This window comes from Acanthopagrus latus, chromosome 5 (genome assembly GCF_904848185.1).
Source record: "Acanthopagrus latus isolate v.2019 chromosome 5, fAcaLat1.1, whole genome shotgun sequence".
NCBI lineage: Eukaryota > Metazoa > Chordata > Actinopteri > Spariformes > Sparidae > Acanthopagrus > Acanthopagrus latus.
Window position 1 is genome coordinate 13,486,714 of NC_051043.1, and position 21,186 is coordinate 13,507,899.

Below are 21,186 nucleotides of genomic sequence, written 5' to 3' on the forward strand. Positions count from 1 at the left end.
GCTTAATGATGCCGGCTGCCAATTTGTGGAGGGTCAGTAGCAAATGGACTTCACAAAAAAATCCAGCACCTGAGGACCTGAGCGTGGGATGTCGTAAGAGGTGGAAGATTAAAGCAATCTTATTTGGTATTAAGACGCTATTATGTTGAATTGTATTTCATTTATTTAAATCCCAAGGTATTCCAATTTCATTACTAAAACAGTTGGCTTTTTTATAACTCAGTTTTGTTAGCATAAATGAGTTCCCCCTCACTATAGTTCAATGATTTGCAAAACAATAGTGTAAATTGAGACCCTGTCATCAGCCGAGGCGCTCTCAGCATGGCTTTTGTATGTTTTCCAGCGCAAACGCAAAAGCACACACATCCGTATTGTGTCTTTTATGTTGAGGAGGAAAATATCTGACTTTTTTTTTTCTGATGTGTTCCACGCATGCTTTGACGCCTCTTGTTAGAAAGACAGAGGCTGCAGGAGAGAGCTGTGAGGATTCCTGTTTGAGCCGGCACTCTGCTGTCCTGTGTTCCCTCTGAATCATCAGATCGGTGATTCTCTCACGCATTGAAAAAGGTCACATCAGCACTGATGATCCTCAAAGGCAGGGTTGACTCCCCGCAGATGTCTTGTCCCAGGTTGTTTGCTGCTAAATCAAGGAAGAAATTTATCCCAGCCTCCCCCCATGTTGTGTAGTTAGTGGCATGGGATTAGCTATTCACATCACCAGAGAGTCTTTTAACACAGGTAATAACAGCCAGGATGTAAGCAGATGTTCTCTGTTGCATTGAAATGTTTTTTTTCTGCTCTATTACACATTCCACATATACAGGGTGACAGTGAAATACACCGTGGAGACATGGTGCAGTGCAATCCCTGAGGCCTGCACGTAGACATGACAGGCAGCTGAATTCAGAATATAACACAAAATTATCCTGAGTCTAAAAGGGAAATATTGCTAATTATTTTCCCATTTATTAACCGCTTGTGGGGAAATTCAAAGGTATCCTCAAAACATATTTTGGTGTACTGTTAACCTGTAATTTGAGATCATTTGGTACCATGAGCAAAACCAAGCAAGGTCCAACTCACAGCAGGTCACCCACCAGTGGGACTGTTTCTTGGCCCAGTGCGAAATCCAGTGTTTGGAAAATAATCGTTTTGTGCTATGGCTTTCATGAGGCTTCCAAACTATAGATATATTCCTTACACCAAACATCCTGGATCATATTTTATCATCTATCATACAGCAGCCCAGTGATATTAAGGGTAATTTCTGGTCTGAATGCAACCAAGTAACAGTTCTCTGAATATCCTGATCACCAAATCTGTGGCACTTCTGAACCTTTTCGAGGAAAGATGTGATGATGTGTGCTGATGGTCCTCAGGAGCGAATCACAATCTACTCACGAGTTACACATATGAGGTCCTATGAAGCTGTGGCAGCATGAAATCTTCTTGTTTCTACCCATCTTCTGATATAATGTGATTTCAGCTTTTATGATGCTCTCGTCACCATCATATCTAGCATGCACATTGCACAAACACAATCATCCACACTAATTACAGTAAGGGATATACGACAAGCAAGGATAACCGCCTAAGATAAAACACATACAGTTGGCTTATAGACAGTCTCTTAGCCACTGCCCTGCTCCCAGAGGTAAACAGAGCTTTGCATGTATATAAGAAGCAACAGCTGAGGCAGAATTTCTTCAGCCATGTTCTATAGTTTTTCCACCTCTTCAATAGTGCTTCTTCATTTTGCTGTCCTCAAGATATCTCAGAAAACAGGTACCAAAATTAGCAGATAATAGAGCATTTAAGAGTTTCTTCCAGTGTTGTTTGCATGTGAATTGTAGAGCAGCATGTTGTGATGTATGATTAAAATGAATTACGTTTATATTAAGATGATTACAGTCACACAGTACTTACTATAATTAGCTGTCTGGGGGCGCAGTCGTGACACTGTGCAGTTAATTGCTGCCACATGAAAGAGAAAACATAGTACATATGTTACTCGTGTTTCTCAAGAGCCAGTCACCTATCTACTTCGTACTACATAGTGAGTTTGTTTGAACCCATGGAAGTGCAGTGTTGAATTTGATAATAATTTAATGATGAATGAATTTGAAATGAACAGCAAACAGCGCTCAGTGCAGCAGTTGTGGCATGGCTTAGCACTCTGGCTTTACGGCTCTGTGGACTGAAGCCGGGCTCAAACAGGATCCCTGTCATGTGATCTCGTGGGGAAGCAGACATAAACAAAATGGAGATAGGTGTTGTTCAAAAGCTTGCTGTGGTATGCAATGCAGTGACAGAAAAACAGAGGGTTAAATGAGTCTGGATGAGTCGGGAGAGGTGGCCAATATCGAATGTTCTATTATTCAGTTAGAATTGGTGGTGAGATTTTTACGTTTTTGTCAACATTATCCTCATGGGCTAGAATGTTAACATTGCCCTACAGCACTGTCAGCTCTTTGTCAGTATCGGTATTACCATTGGATAGCCTACAGGAACAGCGGCACTGAAAGTTACCACATCCTTCAACACTAATAATAACACTGACAAAAGCTCCTGATACGTCTATATTGAAATGATAACTTTGTTTACGATATGCAGTTCACTTTAAACTACCTTAAAGATGTTTACCAGAGGAATAAAAACTGTTGCTGTTTAAGTGCACCTTATTAAAGAGTGGGCATCCAGCAAATATCTGTTCAGTTGGAGCTTTAATTCTGATTTCATGCTGAATTATCAAATGAAAAATATTGTTTGAGGAGCATCTTTTAATTAGGCACTGCTCTACAACACATGGGTGCAAGTAAGAAAAGAATCCTTTCCCTCAGTACTGAAAATCGACAACTTTGTGTTACTTTTGTCGAGTGACTCTCTATGAAGCCTTGAAGTGATGCAAAGAAACTAAAGCCTGTTTCACAAGGCTGGTTAGCACTCAGGTTTCTGACCTTCTGGAAATGGTGGTTGAGAAAATATCGATCTTCAATTTGCTTTTAGTGCCACGCTAACTGCTAACTGCAATTGCACATATACACATTTTCAATTACCCATGAGTGCCCCCCCTCACATATCCACAAGCACTTAGCACACAGAGAAATTTTCACACACACACACACACACACACACACACACACACACACACACATGGTATTGCACTTACACCCACACACATGCAGCAGGCATCACGGCTATTGTGTAAAAGTGGCACTTGTCACAGGCAGCAGCAAAGCAGGTAAAGCCTACTCCAAAGTACTAATGGATTTTTTAGGCCAGGGTCACTGTGGATCATCAGCAGTGAAGATCAGGGGTCAGCCAGTCAATGGTGGGGTTTAAGCTGATGTCAGCCCCAGTGAACCACTTGACCACTGAAACAGCCAGCGCAATTAAGGGTTTCAGGGTGAAGAGAATAAAATACAATTAGACACCAGCTTTCAGACTTCCTTGGGCATTATAGAAACATGCAAATTATAATAATTGAGTCTTGGCTAAATGTTTTGTGGTGTCTCATTTTAATGAATCCTGCACACTTGGCCATATGGCTCAAGGCTGATTCAGACATCTTGGCTGCCCACAGGAGCACAAGCTGATGCAGCTTACTGTGGTGATGCTCAACACTGTCAGCAAACAGACCATGACGATGTTATTTTGTTACCTTTTTATCTAATTACTATTGATTAATACGTAGCGCCTAAAAGAAGCACAGCAAAGTTTGTGTGATATTACATTAATGAAACTTTATGATGACAATGATTAGTATTCATGAACTGATATACTCGCCATTTTCTCTACTTTATATGAATCAGATGATGGTCATTGTGTGTCTTTTTGTCAGAAAACATTACATGGAAAGGCCGAAACCAAGGTAGCGAACACGTATTGTCCGTGTGCCCAAAGCCTGATGAGGCTGAGTCCTTTTTAAAACACACCTCCATTATTGTCCCAGACTATTAAAAACACATCAGTGAGTCACACTGTTTCCCTGGGTGACATGTGCCTCCATTATAGTGAACGTGGGCACAGTAGTTTATTTTGAGGCAGTCCCACATACACAGCGCTGCTGCCAGAAGTGCTCACCAGAGCACCAAATGTGCATTAATCCACGGCTGAGAGAAGTTGCCAGCAACAGCACTATTTACTCCTCATTTGGGTAACATTTTGGCAAAATCCACAGTCACCAACTGTTTTATGAACTTATTTAGCTGATTTGTATTGTGCTGTAAATTTGTGGGTGTTTTTTTGGTTACATCATCAGTAAATCTTGGTGCTGAGAATCACTGACAGTGAAAGGAAGCTGGACAAGTTTGAGAAATCCTTTATTTAATGTGGCCCTTTCGTGGGAATGATTGAGAATGACAAAAATACCACATAGATTTATTTTTTAATATGCTGATCATGATTAACCTTGAATCTGCTTGTTAATATTTTTGAGCTTCCTAACCTTGGTAGGTCCCATCAAGTATTGAATAACTCTTCATTATTTCACAACCACATCACTATTAGATATGATTTTTGTGCCCCCTCGTGGAAATCAAGGCATCATCTGGCCCAGTCTCATACCAAATCTTGCAATAGGCACACTGGTCCACCAGAGGATGGCTTGTGTCACTGCTTGTCTCGCCCAGGTGCGAAAATATATTTGTATATGAAGGTGGAGTGTCAACAGGAGGTGATAATGATTAGAGCAGATGACAAACATTAGTAAAAAGAGAAAGAAAGCCTGCATCAGGAGAAACTTTGGTTGGATTGGTCAGTCACAGGACTTTGCTGGGTTAGGTTTAGGAAAACATCATGGTTTGGTTTAAAACAACTACCTCCTTAAAACAGTCACCACTGACTATTCACTGGCTTCAACCAGGATTCTAATGCTTTTCTCCTGTGCAGAGACAGTGGATAGTGAATGGGACTGTTTTCAAGGTAGCAATACCTAACCAAGCAGTTTTGTTGCTTATATTTTGAAAGTTCAACAACATTAATATTAATATAGTAGCGAGTGAGACTTTATTGGGTATTCACTTTTGTTTCATAATCACAAACCAGAAAGAGTTAACTTCTCAATGTATCTTATCAATTCAATGGCCCTGTTCCAATCTGGCAAGGGAGCACAACTATGGGCGGAAGGATCCAAAGTTTGAATAAACCTCACTCCGAACATGAATATTATAAACATGCCCCGAGGCACAAGAAGCTGTATTTACTTGCACGGCATTAAATAAACATGGTCAGCTTGACAGAGGCTTCACCCCTCCTCTGGACTTAATTAGGAAAGTAGTTCTACAGCAGTTTTCTCCTTGCAGGGGGTATCGTTTTGGGTTCAGAGAGAAGTTAATGGATCAGAACATCTGTTACGCATTGTGGCGATCATCATTAAGAGCCTGTGGGTGGTGAAGGCTCCGCAGTTTGTACGACTGGAATGACATTACCATATGCCGAGGCATTCTGATGATGTTGCGCGAGTGTGTAACTCCTGAGCCACTCTCCCGCAGCATGGCATAGATTTGCATGCTGTATATTCATGTTTATGTATATATATATGTATATATATATATATATATATATATATATATATATATATATATATATATATATATATATAGTTTTAAAATTCAGATCTTGATATGACGTTCTGCTTGTCACTATTTTCGTTTTTTCTTCTATTTTCTTCGAGGATGTCGGACGTGTGTCACAGCATCCATGCGTCAACAATCAATCAATAACTTGTGCTATGATTGATGGTTTCAGGACAACATATATTTACTGCCTTGCTTTATATATCACACCTTATGCCATACACACAGCACTCATAGTGTCAGAGATTTCTGGTTGTCATCGGCAACACCCCGTGGACTTTTTTTTATTCATGGGCCATAAGCTCACAGAGCAACTTGTCACACACCCAAGTGAAACACCAAATACTTGTGTGTGTCAAGGTAAAGAAAGAAACTGGCAAAAAGTGGTGGTCTATATTTGCCTAAATTTGCTTCTGAACTGGAGTTTTTTCACGTCATGTCCATAAGTATATCTTATATGTTCAGCAGTAGGTCCAGTCACATTTAGCCCATAAGTTGAAATTGTTGTCAATAGATGTGAATATGGTTCTATGCAGTGGCATGATTTTCTGTGCCTGCATAATTTGGTGAACCATGGCTGTTTTGAACAAAACATGCTAATGGACAGAGGACTGGGGCATTATGCTGTAGAAGATCATTAAAAAGTTTAAATGTAGTTGCACTTTCCATTATTTTAGTGGTTTTGGCCTTACTGCCCATAAAGATTACATCGGAGTAACTCAGTACATCGTTAATATCAAGAACTGTGGCGAGGTTGCTTCAAAGAGATAAGAGCTGAGCTCAACGCTAAGGGTTGCCCCGGGCAGGTAACATACCTTGTCAGGCAAGCAGACTAGCAACTAATTTACTAGAATCCAGGTTGGATGAAGGAAATAGCTAAGTAGTGGGCCATCTCACCTTCTCCACACTCCTTCTCCTCTCTCTTCTCTATTCAGGGAGACACACATGCCAACTAATTCAGCACTTGCGAGAAAATGGCAACTTGTAAAGACGCTTCCTGGCGGAAGCACAAGCAAATAGTAATGTATCCCGGAAACATGATATTATTTGGTTGGCGGTGCTGCTTTGCATCTATGACAAACAGTCTTCTTGCTCTGATTCATTTACTCAAAGATTAAACATGACAGTGACTCTTCTCTTTGTTATTTGATCACAGCTAATTTATAAACCAGTTTGTATGGAAGTAAGTGACAGGTAGATTCTTGACCGACCTGGCTGGGCAAGTGAAAATTAACTTTGAACCCTGGCAAAGGCACAAGTATCATGACAATCCAGCAGGTTCTGAATAAACTCCAGACTATGACCTTCAGTGCTTGATGTATTTGTGCTCTCACACAGTTTTCCTGAGCAAGGATTATCAGCGACATTACAGCTGTACCTGCTTTTGGATTAACCTTGAAATACAGTGATCAGATAATCTGACTGAACTGTCGCTGTGTTTACTGATTTTCTAATGGCGCTATTTCGTCTGGGCTGAATTTGTTGTTGCAAAACTGCTGTGTTCCAGGAAATCAACAATTACTTTGTTAGTACAGTGTTATCGTGACCAACTGAAACAGAATATGATAAACCAGAATAATCCTTTAATCCCTGTGATGCTTGATATTCAGGCAGGTTTCCTATCCAAAGGACTGTTTGCAGCCTGACCTGACGTTAACATTGTGGATGAAGCATTGTCGTTATGGCCATTTTTGAATCTAGAAGTGAAACATTTCAGTTGCATCAAACTTGTGATTTGAGTCTGATTGGAATCCAAACGTCTGCTGAGCAATATTGTGAGAGAAAAATGTTCAGTACGCAAAGACAATGGAAATAAACCCTACTGTTCCTTCTCATTATGTCAGGGCTCCAGACTGTGACTATTTAGTTGCATTTTTCAGCTATTTATAGAGAGAGTGCAACTAAATTGTACAATTATGAGCATCAGTTTAACTTTCAAATGCGGCAGTTGTATTTTTCTTCTTAAATATCATTGTAGGTTACATAAAACAGCTGGAGCCGTGTTTCTGCTGGTATTGTTTTGCCACGGCTGCCACAGCAATAACAAAAAATCAATAAAAATCCACTTGATCCACTTCCTCATTATATACGCCGTTATGAACTCTCACCTGGGTTCTGTTGACTCTGATGTCTGAAGATACTTGAAGAGCACTCTCAACACAACCGTACCTTTTTAACAATATTCAAACAAGGTAACATAATCTCCTATCAATTGATGATTTTGATGATATCTGGTTTGAGGAAGTCGTGTAAAATTAAAGCACTCCTTCGCTTTGAGACTTTTCCTGTCAAAATAAAACACATTGTTATTTATGTAAACCTCTGTGTATTACCAAAGGATTTATCAGGAAGATGACAATAATATGAATGTTTTCTGTTTCTGTCCTGGTGCTCCTAGAATTTTAAGTAAGGACCACTAGTGCTACTGATAAAAAAAAGTTTGTTCTTGCTTAAATCCACATTCAACACATGGACTCTGTTCCTTGCTTCTTTGTAGGTGTGGCAGTGTGGCGGTAGTATGGAAGTCCTCCCATGTGCCAGAGTGGCTCACATCGAGCGCACCAAGAAGCCCTACAACAATGACATAGATTACTACGCTAAGCGCAATGCTCTGCGGGCTGCCGAGGTGTGGATGGATGAATACAAATCTCACGTCTACATGGCCTGGAACATTCCCATGAACGTAAGTGTTTCTCCGTCTTAGATCACTCCCTCCCTCAATCCCTGAGCTCCCCTTCGCCCACTCTGTTCCCTTCGCACTTGCTCATTCCGACACAAGGCCCGATTCTCCGGAGACACCAGTCAATAGAAATTCAAAATTCAGATTTCATTCCACTTGACCTTCACACTGCCAGCAGAGCAAAGGCAACGCGAGGAAGCGGCAGATTCTCCCTCTGAACAGACAGCAGAGGTGCACCAAGTGAAAGAGAGGAGCCTCCACTCTAATCAGTCTATTTTCATACACATCACTTTAGCTTAATTGCTTTCAAGGGTCTTTTTGAGATGAGCTGCAAAATAATAAACAGCTACTTTCATTAATAAAGAGTTTAATATTGAATCCTAATTGCGTCCTCAGACAGGCAGAATGAGATGATTGTCAGTGAAGGACGTCGGTGAAGGCCTTTGAACGCTGCCCAAAACAACACACTGCTGTTCACAACAAAATAATAACGGGCTGAGTGGCAGTCACACACTGGTCTGATGTGCTGCCGATGCCTGCATGCCATCTAGAAATCTGGCACAAACAGCATTGCATGAGAACTTGCTAAGTGCAGGTAGGAAGTGCCAACTGGGGAAACGCTGCGACGGAGGTCTGTGTGTGTGTGTGTGTGTGTGTGTGTGCTGCTTTGAGGGCATGCTGGGGGGGGGGGGTCTTTGACAAACTAGCCAATCAGGCCACATCCCTTCTCCAGTGTAATTATGAACACAGTGGTATGGCACGTTATTACCCCAGCTGTCCTGTGGCGCAGACTTATTTTGTGTACAGTGCAAAGATCTAAAGCTACGATTATTCCATCAACCTCCCCCTTCTTCCTCCCCCCAGAACCCGCCCGTACGCACAATCACAGTTTCTTGTTATTGTCTGAGGTGCCCACTGAGCGCGCAATTACTTCGGCTGGGGGGGAAGGCTTTATGATGCACCACAGTGGCCAGCCCCCAAGTCCAAATACCAAACAAAACATCTCGGTGAAATTGAATGCATTTGTTAGTGTTGTTTTATGGTACAAAGAAAGTGGACATTCCCAACTAGAAGTCATTAATAACAGATGCCGGAGGAAAGTTCAGCAGCTGGCTGGAGAGGACGATTTGCCTGGAAACACTGTCTGGCAGTAAGACAGTGGTGTGTTTGTGTTTCTTTGTATTGATCTTCATGGGAAGGCTATTGTCCCCTTGATATGCATGGAGTGTATATCCTTTACAATGACACAGTGTTTTTTTTTTTTTTTTTTTGCATGTTTATGCACATGTAAGCAGTTTATCATATATGCACATACTGATATGGGCTTTGTGTGTATGTTTGTGTGTGTGTGGGTGTGTGTGTGTCAGGCCTCTGTGCAAGGCAGCGCAGCTATTAGGCATTCCCCCTAATCAATCTGGGAAGCCACCTCCATAATGCAGGCAGGGCCGTGAGGACTCATAATTAAGCAGCTGATTAGAATTTGCTCAGCGCAGATCATGTCTAATGAAAGAACAATGAAGGTCCCACATGACAGGCACATCTATCCATCTCTTAACTAAATGCTTGTTGTGTCCTCTCAGCACCTTGACACCCTCGCCGTCCTCCCTTTCTCCAGCAGCTAGTGCTCTCGCTTGGTTCTTAAGTAAAGCACCCGGCGGCTGAGCTTCTTTTTTTTTTTGTCTTCTTTCTTTGTTTTGCACCGTTTGTTGACAGAACCCAGGGGTAGATTTCGGGGATGTCTCGGAGCGCTTGGCCTTAAGGAAAAGGCTGCAGTGTCGGAGCTTCCGCTGGTACCTTGAACACGTCTACCCAGAGATGCGGATCTACAACAACACCATCACATACGGCGAGGTGAGAGAGATACTTTGCTAACAGGATTATTGGAAACGCTCTGCATGTTAATTTTTCTGCATCATCATCTGTAATTTTATTACAGGGCTGTGGTTTAGAGAGGGCGCACACACCGAGACAGTTAATTTGATTGCACAGATGATGAATGCAGAAATTGACTGTGAACTTTTAATTAATTTGTGAGCTGTGCATTATCAGGATTTCTTTTCTGTGACAGTGTTTTTTGAGACACATCTCCTTGCAACAGAGACGTTGACAGCTCCATGAAATCTGCTTTGGTTTGCATGAAAACACACACCGAAATGTGCAGACAAACAACCAGGCATCATGGCAGTGATGAGCCAACATCAGAATATACCAAACATAAAATAAATATAAATTCAGTATAGCCGGTAAAGTAAAGATACTGTTGTTTCTATGGTAGCATGGCATCACCACGCAGGATTAGATGCAATTTCCTCAGGATAAGTTCTAATGAAACACTTATTAGTTTTCCATTCCAACTTAATTGTTTTGCTCGGCTGTGCACGCAGCACAGTGGGGGGAGAAAACAGGATTATGACAGGTTGAAGAATTGAATACTGGAGAGAGTATTCAGGGGCTCACTCAAATATACCATTTTTTGTCTTAAACAATTTCAACAGTGGAAAACTGAAGCAAATCAAAATACTGTTGGATTATCTCAAAACTAACCTCCAGATTCATCAAAGTAGTGTGAGTTTACCCCTCCTGTTTGTTTCCCCTGCCGCCTGTTTCGGCTCTGGCATGCAGCTAATGGATTCCTCGGAGTGGCAGCCTCTTAAGTGGCACTTTTTCAGATCTGTCGACAAGCCTTGTGTTGCCACGCGGCCGCATGAGTCTCATCTGTCACTGAACATCAGCGCCGCGCTAGCCCAAGCTGACCAGACCAGCCGAGTGGAACCTTCCCTGACAACAGCACATGATAGATATGTCACAACCTGGAAATGAAGCCGTATGCATTCAAATCACACAGAGCCGGAGCTCACGCTCAGTGCACACCACCATCTGGAGGCCTGGAGGGAGAGACAGAGCCGGGGCTGGTCACCGCGTGATGATATGCTATCATGGCCAGGTCATCACTTTGAGATGAAATGAGACTCTGCTGTGTGAGCGAGCCACCGTGGGTCTGGTAGACAGGGAGGGATGTGACAATCACACAGGAATTATTTGAACTCATTTTTGAGCATCTCCATGTTAATATGTACTCGGATTTGATAAAAGCTTCTTGACCACATTTTTGGATTTAAGCAAACAGTGGAGATTATTTTGAGTGACAATTTCCTTTCCCATTTTTTTTTTTTTTTTTTTTTTTTTTTTTTTTTTTGTGGATCAGTCGCTGCCAGGGCTTACTTTGTCCCAGATCCTGCTGGAACAGAAATCCGGGACCTCTCAGATTGGGACTGACACCTTCTTTATCACTATCAAAATGTGTAAATACATGTGTAATATCTATAATATTTAGTTCTGCAGATCTCTCTCCCTGTCCCTGACCAGCCAGAGCAGCACTGGGACCTAGTGATTTACAAATTGAGCACTGGCTGCTGCTCCTTAACAAAGAACGAGACCAGTCTTTAACTGATACCCCTTTCACACTGGCCAAAAATCTCACTTACACCCACTCACGGATCAATCAGCCCTGCAGTAGTTGCAAGTAGCTGTCGCCTCTGGCTCGGCTCGGCTGTGATGTGAGCAGTGCAATGACGTGTTTAGGGCTGAAGTTAGGTCTGCTGGCTTGTTAATATCATTCCATCTGTCTCTGCTCTGCTAAGCAGCTCTTAAACAATGTTCAGTCGGCGCTGAGTTTGAAGACAGACTGAAGTTATTGATACTAAAAAAGCAACCATTTGTGGCTTCGATGTGCTACGAGTCTAGTCAGCTGCCTGATCGGTCAGCATTGAGCACAACAGTTATGGGAAATATGCTTTTCTCATCTTCTTGCTGACAGACGATTGATAGCACTCTCATGTTTGTGTGCTTAATCTAAAGCTACATCCATTTGACAGTTAGCTCAGCTTAGTTTAGCAAAAGAGTATAAAGTAAAGAGAATAAAACAGCTAACCTGGCTCTGTCCAAAGATTACAAAATCAACCTACCAGCACCATTAAAGTCACTGAGTGACATCCTGTATTTAATGTGTTTATTCAACACAAAAACCAGCGTGAATAACCAACAAGTTTCAGCCTCTCAGGGGTACTGTGCTCGACTATTTCCTAGCAGAAGTGTGTTGACGTGGGGAAGTAGCACAGGATCATGGGAGTTGTTGTCGTCATTGTTAGACAACCAACATTGCCGATCAGAATCACGGACAATCACGAGTGAGCGATGCAAACAATAACTGGCAACAGAGTGGCGAACAAGCTAGTTCAGCGACTTCCTTTCTCACTTTAAGATTTATCATCTGTTGTTTTATAGCATCAAGATAGGGTAAAGGTGACCATAACAAACAGACAAATGTTACCTATCATGGCTGTAGGCGGTGCCGTCAGTCTGTGGCGTTGTACAGTATCTAATGGGAGCACTGTCTAAATCTTCTAACTTGCAGCAGGTTGAATGAACATAATAATCCATCTGGTCATGCACCTGCCATCTACTGTAGCGGCTCTACCTTCTCTCTTGTCTCTTCCCAGCTGCCACCATAATCTGTTCTTTAAAAATTCAAGCGCTCATTAAGCACCAGTAAGTCCCCGGTTGTCTTTCAGGTGAGGAACAGCAAAGCGAGCGGCTACTGCCTGGACCAGGGCTCCGAGGACGACGACAAAGCCATCCTCTACCCCTGCCACGGCATGTCCTCCCAGGTCAGGCCCAGAGCTGTGTGTGTGTCCATGTTTGCCACTGTTCTCATTAAGCAACCATGTTCAGTCAATAGTGCAATGAGCTGAGCTGACAGCCAGTCAGTGTATCGTATTTAATCTTCCAAAATAACACTACGAGTGTGTGTACCCTCCAGAGAAATGTAAATTATTTTTCTTAGATGTACAAATCAACATATTTCTGCATTTTTAACACTTGACGACTTCTTTTTTCAGGATGTAATTACTCTAATTTTCAAGTCCAATAGAAGTGCTATCACATTATACTTAATAAGGAGTTGTTAACAACAGTACTATTGAGAAAAATATGTTTTCCATGATTGCCTCTCATGTAACAGGGCTATTAAATCACACATTTACTTACAAGTATCCTGGTTTGAAAAGTAATAATCCACCAAATATGTTTGTCATCTTACTCATGGACGTTGAATTAGCGAGATGCTGGTTTACTGACAGTCAACAGGCTGTTCTCGCACGGAGGTCACCAAACTCGATATTTATGTAAGCTAATTATAGAGGTGAAAGTCGACACACTCTAAAGAAAAAATTAAGCAAAAGCATCAGGTGCTAATAATTATCACTATCTGCCTGAAGGTAAGGTAGATTCTAATTATTGTAAAATAAATAAAGAAATCAGAATAAAAGAAACAAATACTCATAATACAAAAGCTGTAACTGAATTCAAAGTATCACAACAAAGAGTGACCCATGAGATGCACTGATGGACTGCTTCAGGGTCAAAGCTGAACCATATCTGAAAATATGTGCAAACTACTACTGAATAAAGTTCATTCAGTATTTTCTTTTTTTTTTAATGATTAGCATTAGCTTAAAGGCTCCCTTCAATCTAAATCAATGTTAACTTTCTGAAAACGTAGATCTGTTCATGTTAAGCAATGGACAATCTCCATATTCACTCTGTTCTCAGCAGATCACATATATACCAGGTTTGTTGTATTATTTACATTTTTGTTGGCTTTTGTGACTTTTTCCAGTGTATTTCCATGCGTGCATCCTCTGCTTTCCATAGCATGCTACAGTTTTTAAAGAAACAATATAACAACTTAGGAAAGCTAGTCGTGATATGATGTTTATTAACATTTATGATGTTTTGTCTTTTTTTAAAACCTCAACCATGTCCCCTGCTTGTAAAGATATTAGCATTAAGCACCACTTTCCTCGCAAGCTTTTCTCTTTTTGAGACACTCCCTCTGAGCTCTACTATTTCTCTTTCTTTTGTTCTCCCTCTTCCTCTCCTGTTGCCATTCACAGCGTCACATGACAAAGCTGCCTCCCGTCTTATATGACTGACACTTACTTTGGATGTCAGTACCTTAGCAGACCTGCCAAATTATGAGAGTCTTGACAAATGATGCGTTTGAAGTGAAATGGACCAAATAAGGACTCGTAGTATGCAATCAAAATGCCCAGTGTCAGCCACATCAATTCTCTGAGATCATGGTCAATAACTTGAGTTTCAGAGAATGTATAGACTGTGTCAGTGAAAAGCACCCTCGTCGAAAGCATTTTATTTTGTGGATAAACATTGTCTCCGTGCCCTTTATTATTGTTTTAATCTCTGCTCACTTCTCATGCTGCAACAACGTGTGGGCGAGACATTTTCCACGACTCTACTTTATAATGTTCCTGCTCCAGACACACTTTGTTGGAGTGCTACCCACTTTGATCCTTGCACCGAGTCGGCTCCTTTTTTTTTTCTAGGCTTCTTGCAATTTATGGGATTGTTTATTATTGGTTATTATACTAACCCTTACGTAAGTGATCTTTTTCAAAACTAATTCACAGATTTTATTTGGAACACTTTATCATAACCATCGTTAATAAAGGGTCTTCATATATATATATATATATATATATATATATATATATATATATATATATATATATATATATATATATATATATATGTATAATTCAACCTGAGATAATGAGATTCACTGTAAGCAACAACGGAATCCTTTATAAACCATTTATTTAGCAATTGTAAAGGTTTATAATTATCAGTCACCATCAATACATGGTATTTGTAAAGCATTTCAAATATTTGTTAACAGTGAAATAACTATTAACTAAAATTTAACTAACATAAATCAAAGGTGGCTTTTAAAAATTGTCACCAAACGCTTGAACATCAGTTTGTTGATATTAGCTTGACGTGAATGGATAAAACTCAACACTTCTTCGAAGACCTGAAAATCTCTGTATAATCTATAAATCTCTGTACCTTTTTACTCTTTATTCAGGTAGTTATATGAATATGCAGTCTGATGCTGCTGAAAGAAAGACCCTGTGTGCTCAGCATAATAATTTGCTTGAATAGACACCAGGACAAATGGCACTGCACTGTGGGTGGGAGCCTGTTGTCCTGTTTCCGTGCCTATTTTCCTTTTGTGCGGTGGAACAAAAGATAACACTGAAGACAAATCATCCAAATGCTATTTGTGTATCACTTTAGTACATTCCCCACCTTTTTCCGACTGCCTCCCTTGCTTTTTGAGTGACATGTTCATTATCTGTCCATATGATGAGGGGGGCAGCAGCTCACCCGCCTCTCCTCTTTTTCTTCTGCAGTGAGAGCTCACTGGCCTCCAGTAATGTAAAGCCTCACCGGCTCTTTGAATCCCGATCCCTATGGGAAACAAACAAATGGAGATGAATTTTGTGTCTTCTCATCATTAGATTACAGTGATGGCCGACATTACTGTGAGCAGGCAGAATTTAATTTGGTATGACACTGTGATTTGGCATTACTTTTTTACCGCCGCTTCTTTTACTTATGAAAAAAAATAGAATGTAATTGGCAAGAAATAAATCTCTGTTGTAGTTTGTAACGAATGAGTCTCTCTCTGCCGGCTCTCCCAGAGGAAATCTAAATCATGGATAACGTCCCACCTTTGTCTGATGCAGTGAAATTATGTTGGAGGAGCTACAAAGCCTGCTGATACACACACACACACACACACACCATGCCATGCAGTAGTCTGTTAAACTAAATGATGTATCGTTTCCCTCACTTCCTTTCTGCTGATGAGCATTTAAATAATAAAACATGGAATGACAATATTAGTTTGAAATGAAGTTAGAAAGGAGGCCGTGACAGGATTAAAGTGCCCTGGTAATTGGCATCTCTTGCATAAAGAGGCAGAACACCGACCGGTCTGATGTGTGCAGAGGTGTGTGTGGTGATTCCGTATTCAGCCTGGTGTCATTTTAATAAACCTAAACACAGCGGACGGCTGCGTTTCATCACATCGCACTCTCATGCAGCTTTCCTCTAATCAGAGGTTGATGGATTTAACTGTTTTCATTTATACATCAGTGCACACTGCTGAGCTAATGTTCCCCCTTTAACCACAAAAAAATACGCTTTGATTAGCGTACCTTATTCACATTTTAAGCATTATTCTAACATTGCTGCACATTTGCATCAAGGATTTGTAGTTTGCTGTTGTTATGTTCCTGAGATGTCTCCTCTGAGAACCAGCTTTCATCAAAAACACCAACAAAGGTCCCAGTGCGGTTCATGTAAATAAATCGTTTTTAAAATCCAAGTGTTAAAAGGGCTCTGGCAGCCTTTAATAGGACTCTATTTCTAATTGAATATTAACTGCAGTTGCTCTCTCAGGGAGAGAGGCACTAAGACGAGGCCTCTAGAACATGCATTAAGCCACATCTTTTGGACTGTCCTTTGCAAAGAATTCCACTGTCCAGCTAAGACAACTCAATCAAATTGTCCACTGGTTTGTATAGACAACCAAGAGAGAAGGGGGAGGTCCCATTTTCCACATCACATTGCAGTGTGCTCACACAAATCAATATATGTTAATTGCTACAAATTGTAACAGAGTCTCTTTTACATGTCACATTCTGAAAAGATCTTAATGATTTAATTTTCACGGGGTCCTTGCAGCCTTGTTTATTCACTGTGCCTGTAGAAATGATGGTTTCTCTAAGCAGAAAAGATTGTTCGTACATTGTCCATGCTGTATAACAACATCACAGCATAATTTGTGATGCTCTGTACACAAGCAAATAAAAAAATATTGCCACGTTCTTTCAGAATGATCTGATTTGGTTGCAGATGTTGGCTTTGGGTACAGTTGCAGGCTGCGATGTGTGGCGTAGAGGCAGGTACAGTACAGGAAATACTGAAATGTATATTATGAAAGACGAAACAGAGGCGGTCTTCTTTTTTTTTCCCGTTTTTCCATTTTTGTTCATTCAGACCGTATGAATTCATACTTTTGCTGCGAACAAACAGGGACCTCAGACCCAAAATCAGTCTTCTTGGGCTCCCTCTCACAAAGAATCCCAGCTATGTGTCGCACACTTGGGCGCGCATGGTGCTGACGGACACCCTCTGCACTGCTTATGCTGCGGGGCCTCTTAAGTCTTCACTCGGCTAGACTGTAGTCCCATACGGAGAGGAGGTGTGCTTCGGCCTGAGCCAAGGCCCCAAGCCAAGCCCTCCTTAAGACGTTTGTCATAATCTGCGGCGTGAACTCACTCATAACTTCCTGGTGGAGCAAGGCACGGGTAAAGGTAGAAATGTGGAGATTATTACTCAATACAACGCACAACCACTCCATCTTATATCTACATTGTCACGGCCATTCACCGTTAATGAGCTAATTAAGAAACTTGCGATTAGCTTGACCTCCAAAAAAGTGGCTGTGGAACTTTCACGATGGCGGGGAAGGCAATGGAGCGTCTAATGTTGCTGCACGAGGCACAGGTTAATTGGCTTGGCAGAATCATTTCCATGCGTTAATTATTTGTTATGGTCCCATTTTAAATGTATTAGCGTATAAAAGGCTGCCAGACTGAGCTGTAAACAGGTATTAGAGGGGATTAGAGGGAGGTTTTTCTTGTGCCCAGTCATAGTTTACACCACGGATAAATCAGCTTAGAGCCTTACAACCCCGAAAAGGCCCAGGACAGAAATGCAAAGTGCCATGAAGAATTCTTAATCAAACTCCCTGTAATAACGACCTTTACGCTGCCGCCTGGAGAAAAAAAACACAAAAAAAACCACACCACTGATTGTTTGGCTTGTTTGAAAAGTTTGCGTAAATGTCTGACATTCCTTCCCCCCTGCAGACCGTCCCCAACCTACCAGCTCCGGTGAACCTCGAGTGACATGCAAAGTAATGCTTCAGTAGTTTTTTTTATCCGCTCCAAGTGGCTCTTTACGGGCAGAACATTGAATTAAAAACTACCTGCGTTCACTCTTCTCTGAAGGAGAAGCACCCACACAGGCCACTTGCTGCAGTTCCACCTTTCTTCATCCACTCTCCAGAAGTCCTCCACTCCAAAACGATTACAGTTAAGAGGAAACATGTTTAAAACAATCGACGTAAGATTTCGGTGCAATGATAGCTTTTCATGATTGTACATTTGAAATGTCAGTGTATGCAAAAATATGTTATCGCTTGAAGATTTGCTGAAATAAATCACACTCGGGATGGAAAAGATATTATCTTTGCATCAATAAAGCTTATGTTGTTCATAAATCGGCTTTTAAGTTTGGATTCAGAGGCATTCTGTTCTTCCAGGACGAACACAACATAACTGGCTCACCTTTCCTTTAACAGAACAGTGTGTGTGTGTGTGTGTGTGTGTGTGTGTGTGTGCATGTATGTGTGTGCGTGTGTGCTTGTGTGTGTGTTATCCAGGACAGTCATGAATGTGTGTCCCCCCTCAAAGCAGAGCTGATGTAGCACTAAAGACCTCCCTATCTTTGGCATCTCGTTTTTCAGAGAGGATCACATCCATAAATAATAAATGCAATCTCTACTGTACCCTTACGTAACGGATACTTATCGTCACCGAGGCCTTTCATGTGTCGGATTAAACAGTGAGGGATCAAGTTTTCGGTTTGGGGAAATATTGTGGCATTAATAAGCTGTACGCCGTCGTTTCCATGCAGCGCCGAGCGCTGAAATATTTAACAAGGCGACATTCTATAAGGAGACGCAGCCTCTGTTTTTCTGTTTTGTTTTGGGTTTTTTTGTATTGGGGCTACGAAGTGTTCCTGTTAAATGGTTAAAGTAAAACACAGTAATGATGCCTATGTGTATAAGAACAGCTCATTGTCGTGTCTGTTCAGGGTGACGTCTAAAGCATGTAGGGCAGAGGGTCCTGAGGACCAGGACTGAAAAAATCAAGCAAGGTAGACTAATAATTATTTCGTATGTAAAATAATCCACTTAAAAAAGGATGAAAATAAAGCATCACATTTTTTTCCATATGTCACGCAGAACAACCTCAAAACTCGAAACCTCTTTTTCTCAGCTGCACTGCTTCTGCCACTGGCGAGCGATTGAACAGCATCACTTCAAACCACACTGAGTTTTTTTCTCACCGCAGCACATTTCCAGCCGCTGCCCTCCGCCGATGTCAAGTGTTTGTTAGTTGAAGCCATGATTGCTGCTACACTGAGTTCAGCGGTGTAACGCGCTGGTTATCTCTGTGCTGCAGCTCGCCCGCTACTCCACCGAGGGGCTTCTCCAGCTCGGACCCCTGGGGTCGACCACCTTCCTGCCTGACACGAAATGCCTCGTTGATGATGGCAGAGGACGCACTCCCAGGCTGAAAAAGTGTGAGACTGTTTCGAGGACCTCCCAGCGGCTCTGGGACTTCACACAGGTAGAACGGAAATGTGTTGTCTGTTCTTCCGTTGCAACACTTTAGATTCACCAAATGTAATAAAATGAGCCAGCGGCATTTGATGCTGGATTCATGTTCGTTTGTCATGTTTTCATGTGCTTTTGTTCCAGAACGGTCCGATCATCAGCAGGGACACTGGTCGATGCTTGGAGGTGGAAATGTCCAAAGATGCCAACTTTGGCCTTCGCCTGGTGGTCCAAAGATGTTCTGGTCAGAAGTGGATGATACGAAACTGGATTAAGCATCCCAGACACTGAAGCCAGAGACCAACCTCTGAGACGGTCCGGGCAGTGTTTCAGGTCCCAGTTGGATCTCAAATATCGGACGAGGGAGGACTGGTGGTGTGTGGTGTTTCACACGATAGACTTTGCCACACACTGAGCTTCCCTCAGGCCACAGAGCTTTCCAACACTGAGTCTTAAAGAAGAATATGATCAATCAGAGTGTTTTACTGAGCCGCACATTCGCAGAGACCCCACGGCAGGCTGCGCCGTTTGAAATGGCCCACATTTCTGACACTCAGCCACATGTATAGAACACGTGAAAACAAGCCACCTGAGCGCAGCCCCTGAAGGTGGATCCAGACCTTAATAATTCTTTTATTTCTACTGTACACAAAACTATCAGATGTTTGGACATGAGACAGAGTGCGCTAGCGTGCGCGTGAGTGTTTTTTTTTTTTTTTTTGTTTCGGTTTTTTTTTCTGAGTGCATCTGAGCAAATCAAAAGATATGGTTGCTGTCACTCACCACATCAGAATGATTATTTTGGGCTGTGATTTGGAAAATTGCTTTGGACATATCGCGCTGCTCTGGCAAGACATTTAATAGGCTTCAGAGGGGGGGCGCTGCCTGTCATCTGATCGGGAGGCATTCACCTGCACTCACACAAACCACTACAGTTCTTTGTTTCTTTGGACTGTATTGCTCTCCGTGGACGTGAGCAATCATGTGCCTTTTTTCTCATTTTTCTGCTTAATCTGACCAGGGAATGTCAGTCCCAAAAGCATGTACAAAATTATTTGAAAACTATTAATATATAAAACAATGTATAAAAAAAAACAGTCTAATGATAGTAATATATTGTAAAAAGTGAATAATTGATATCCGTCCTCTGATAACGATTAGGATAATAAAATCATTTTTATGATGAGCCGCCTCTCTCCGTCTCTCATTCCGAAGAATTCAGAGTCGACGTTTTGCTCCCCGAGTGTACTCGCCTGCAAGTTACAAAAATATGACACATTTCTTTTTGTACCGTTGTAAAGCCGGTTGCTTACAGCACCAGAACAATTGCCCTTCTGTTGTTTTGCCTGCACGTACAGCCACCTCAAGCCTCCATCAGGTTTGTGGCCCTGTGTACCGTGATTGTTCCAAGGCGCCCACTGGATAACAATTCTGCAGAAAGCACTGAAAGCTTTTCAATTATATTTTACCAGAGCGAAACTTTACTTTTTTTTTCTTTTCCCCATGTCCTGCCAAAATGTGTCAGTTAAGGGAGAATGACTTGAAAGAGCCTTCTGATGTTCTTTTAAACTTAAATATCAAAAGATGTTCAA

General features: G+C 41.6%; 1 protein-coding gene across 1 annotated transcript in view; it reads left to right on the forward strand.

Moving 5' to 3' along the window:
• The window catches only part of galnt9 (polypeptide N-acetylgalactosaminyltransferase 9), a 91,539-nt gene extending 70,788 nt beyond the window's left edge, over positions 1 to 20,751 (forward strand). Inside the window, exons 7-11 of the mRNA XM_037096952.1 lie at positions 8,074 to 8,259; positions 9,970 to 10,107; positions 12,828 to 12,923; positions 19,440 to 19,607; positions 19,739 to 20,751. Coding sequence (XP_036952847.1) covers positions 8,074 to 8,259; positions 9,970 to 10,107; positions 12,828 to 12,923; positions 19,440 to 19,607; positions 19,739 to 19,885 — 735 coding nt within the window. The 3' untranslated portion in view covers positions 19,886 to 20,751. The remainder of the gene's footprint in view (positions 1 to 8,073; positions 8,260 to 9,969; positions 10,108 to 12,827; positions 12,924 to 19,439; positions 19,608 to 19,738) is intronic.
• Positions 20,752 to 21,186: the final 435 nt, after the last annotated feature.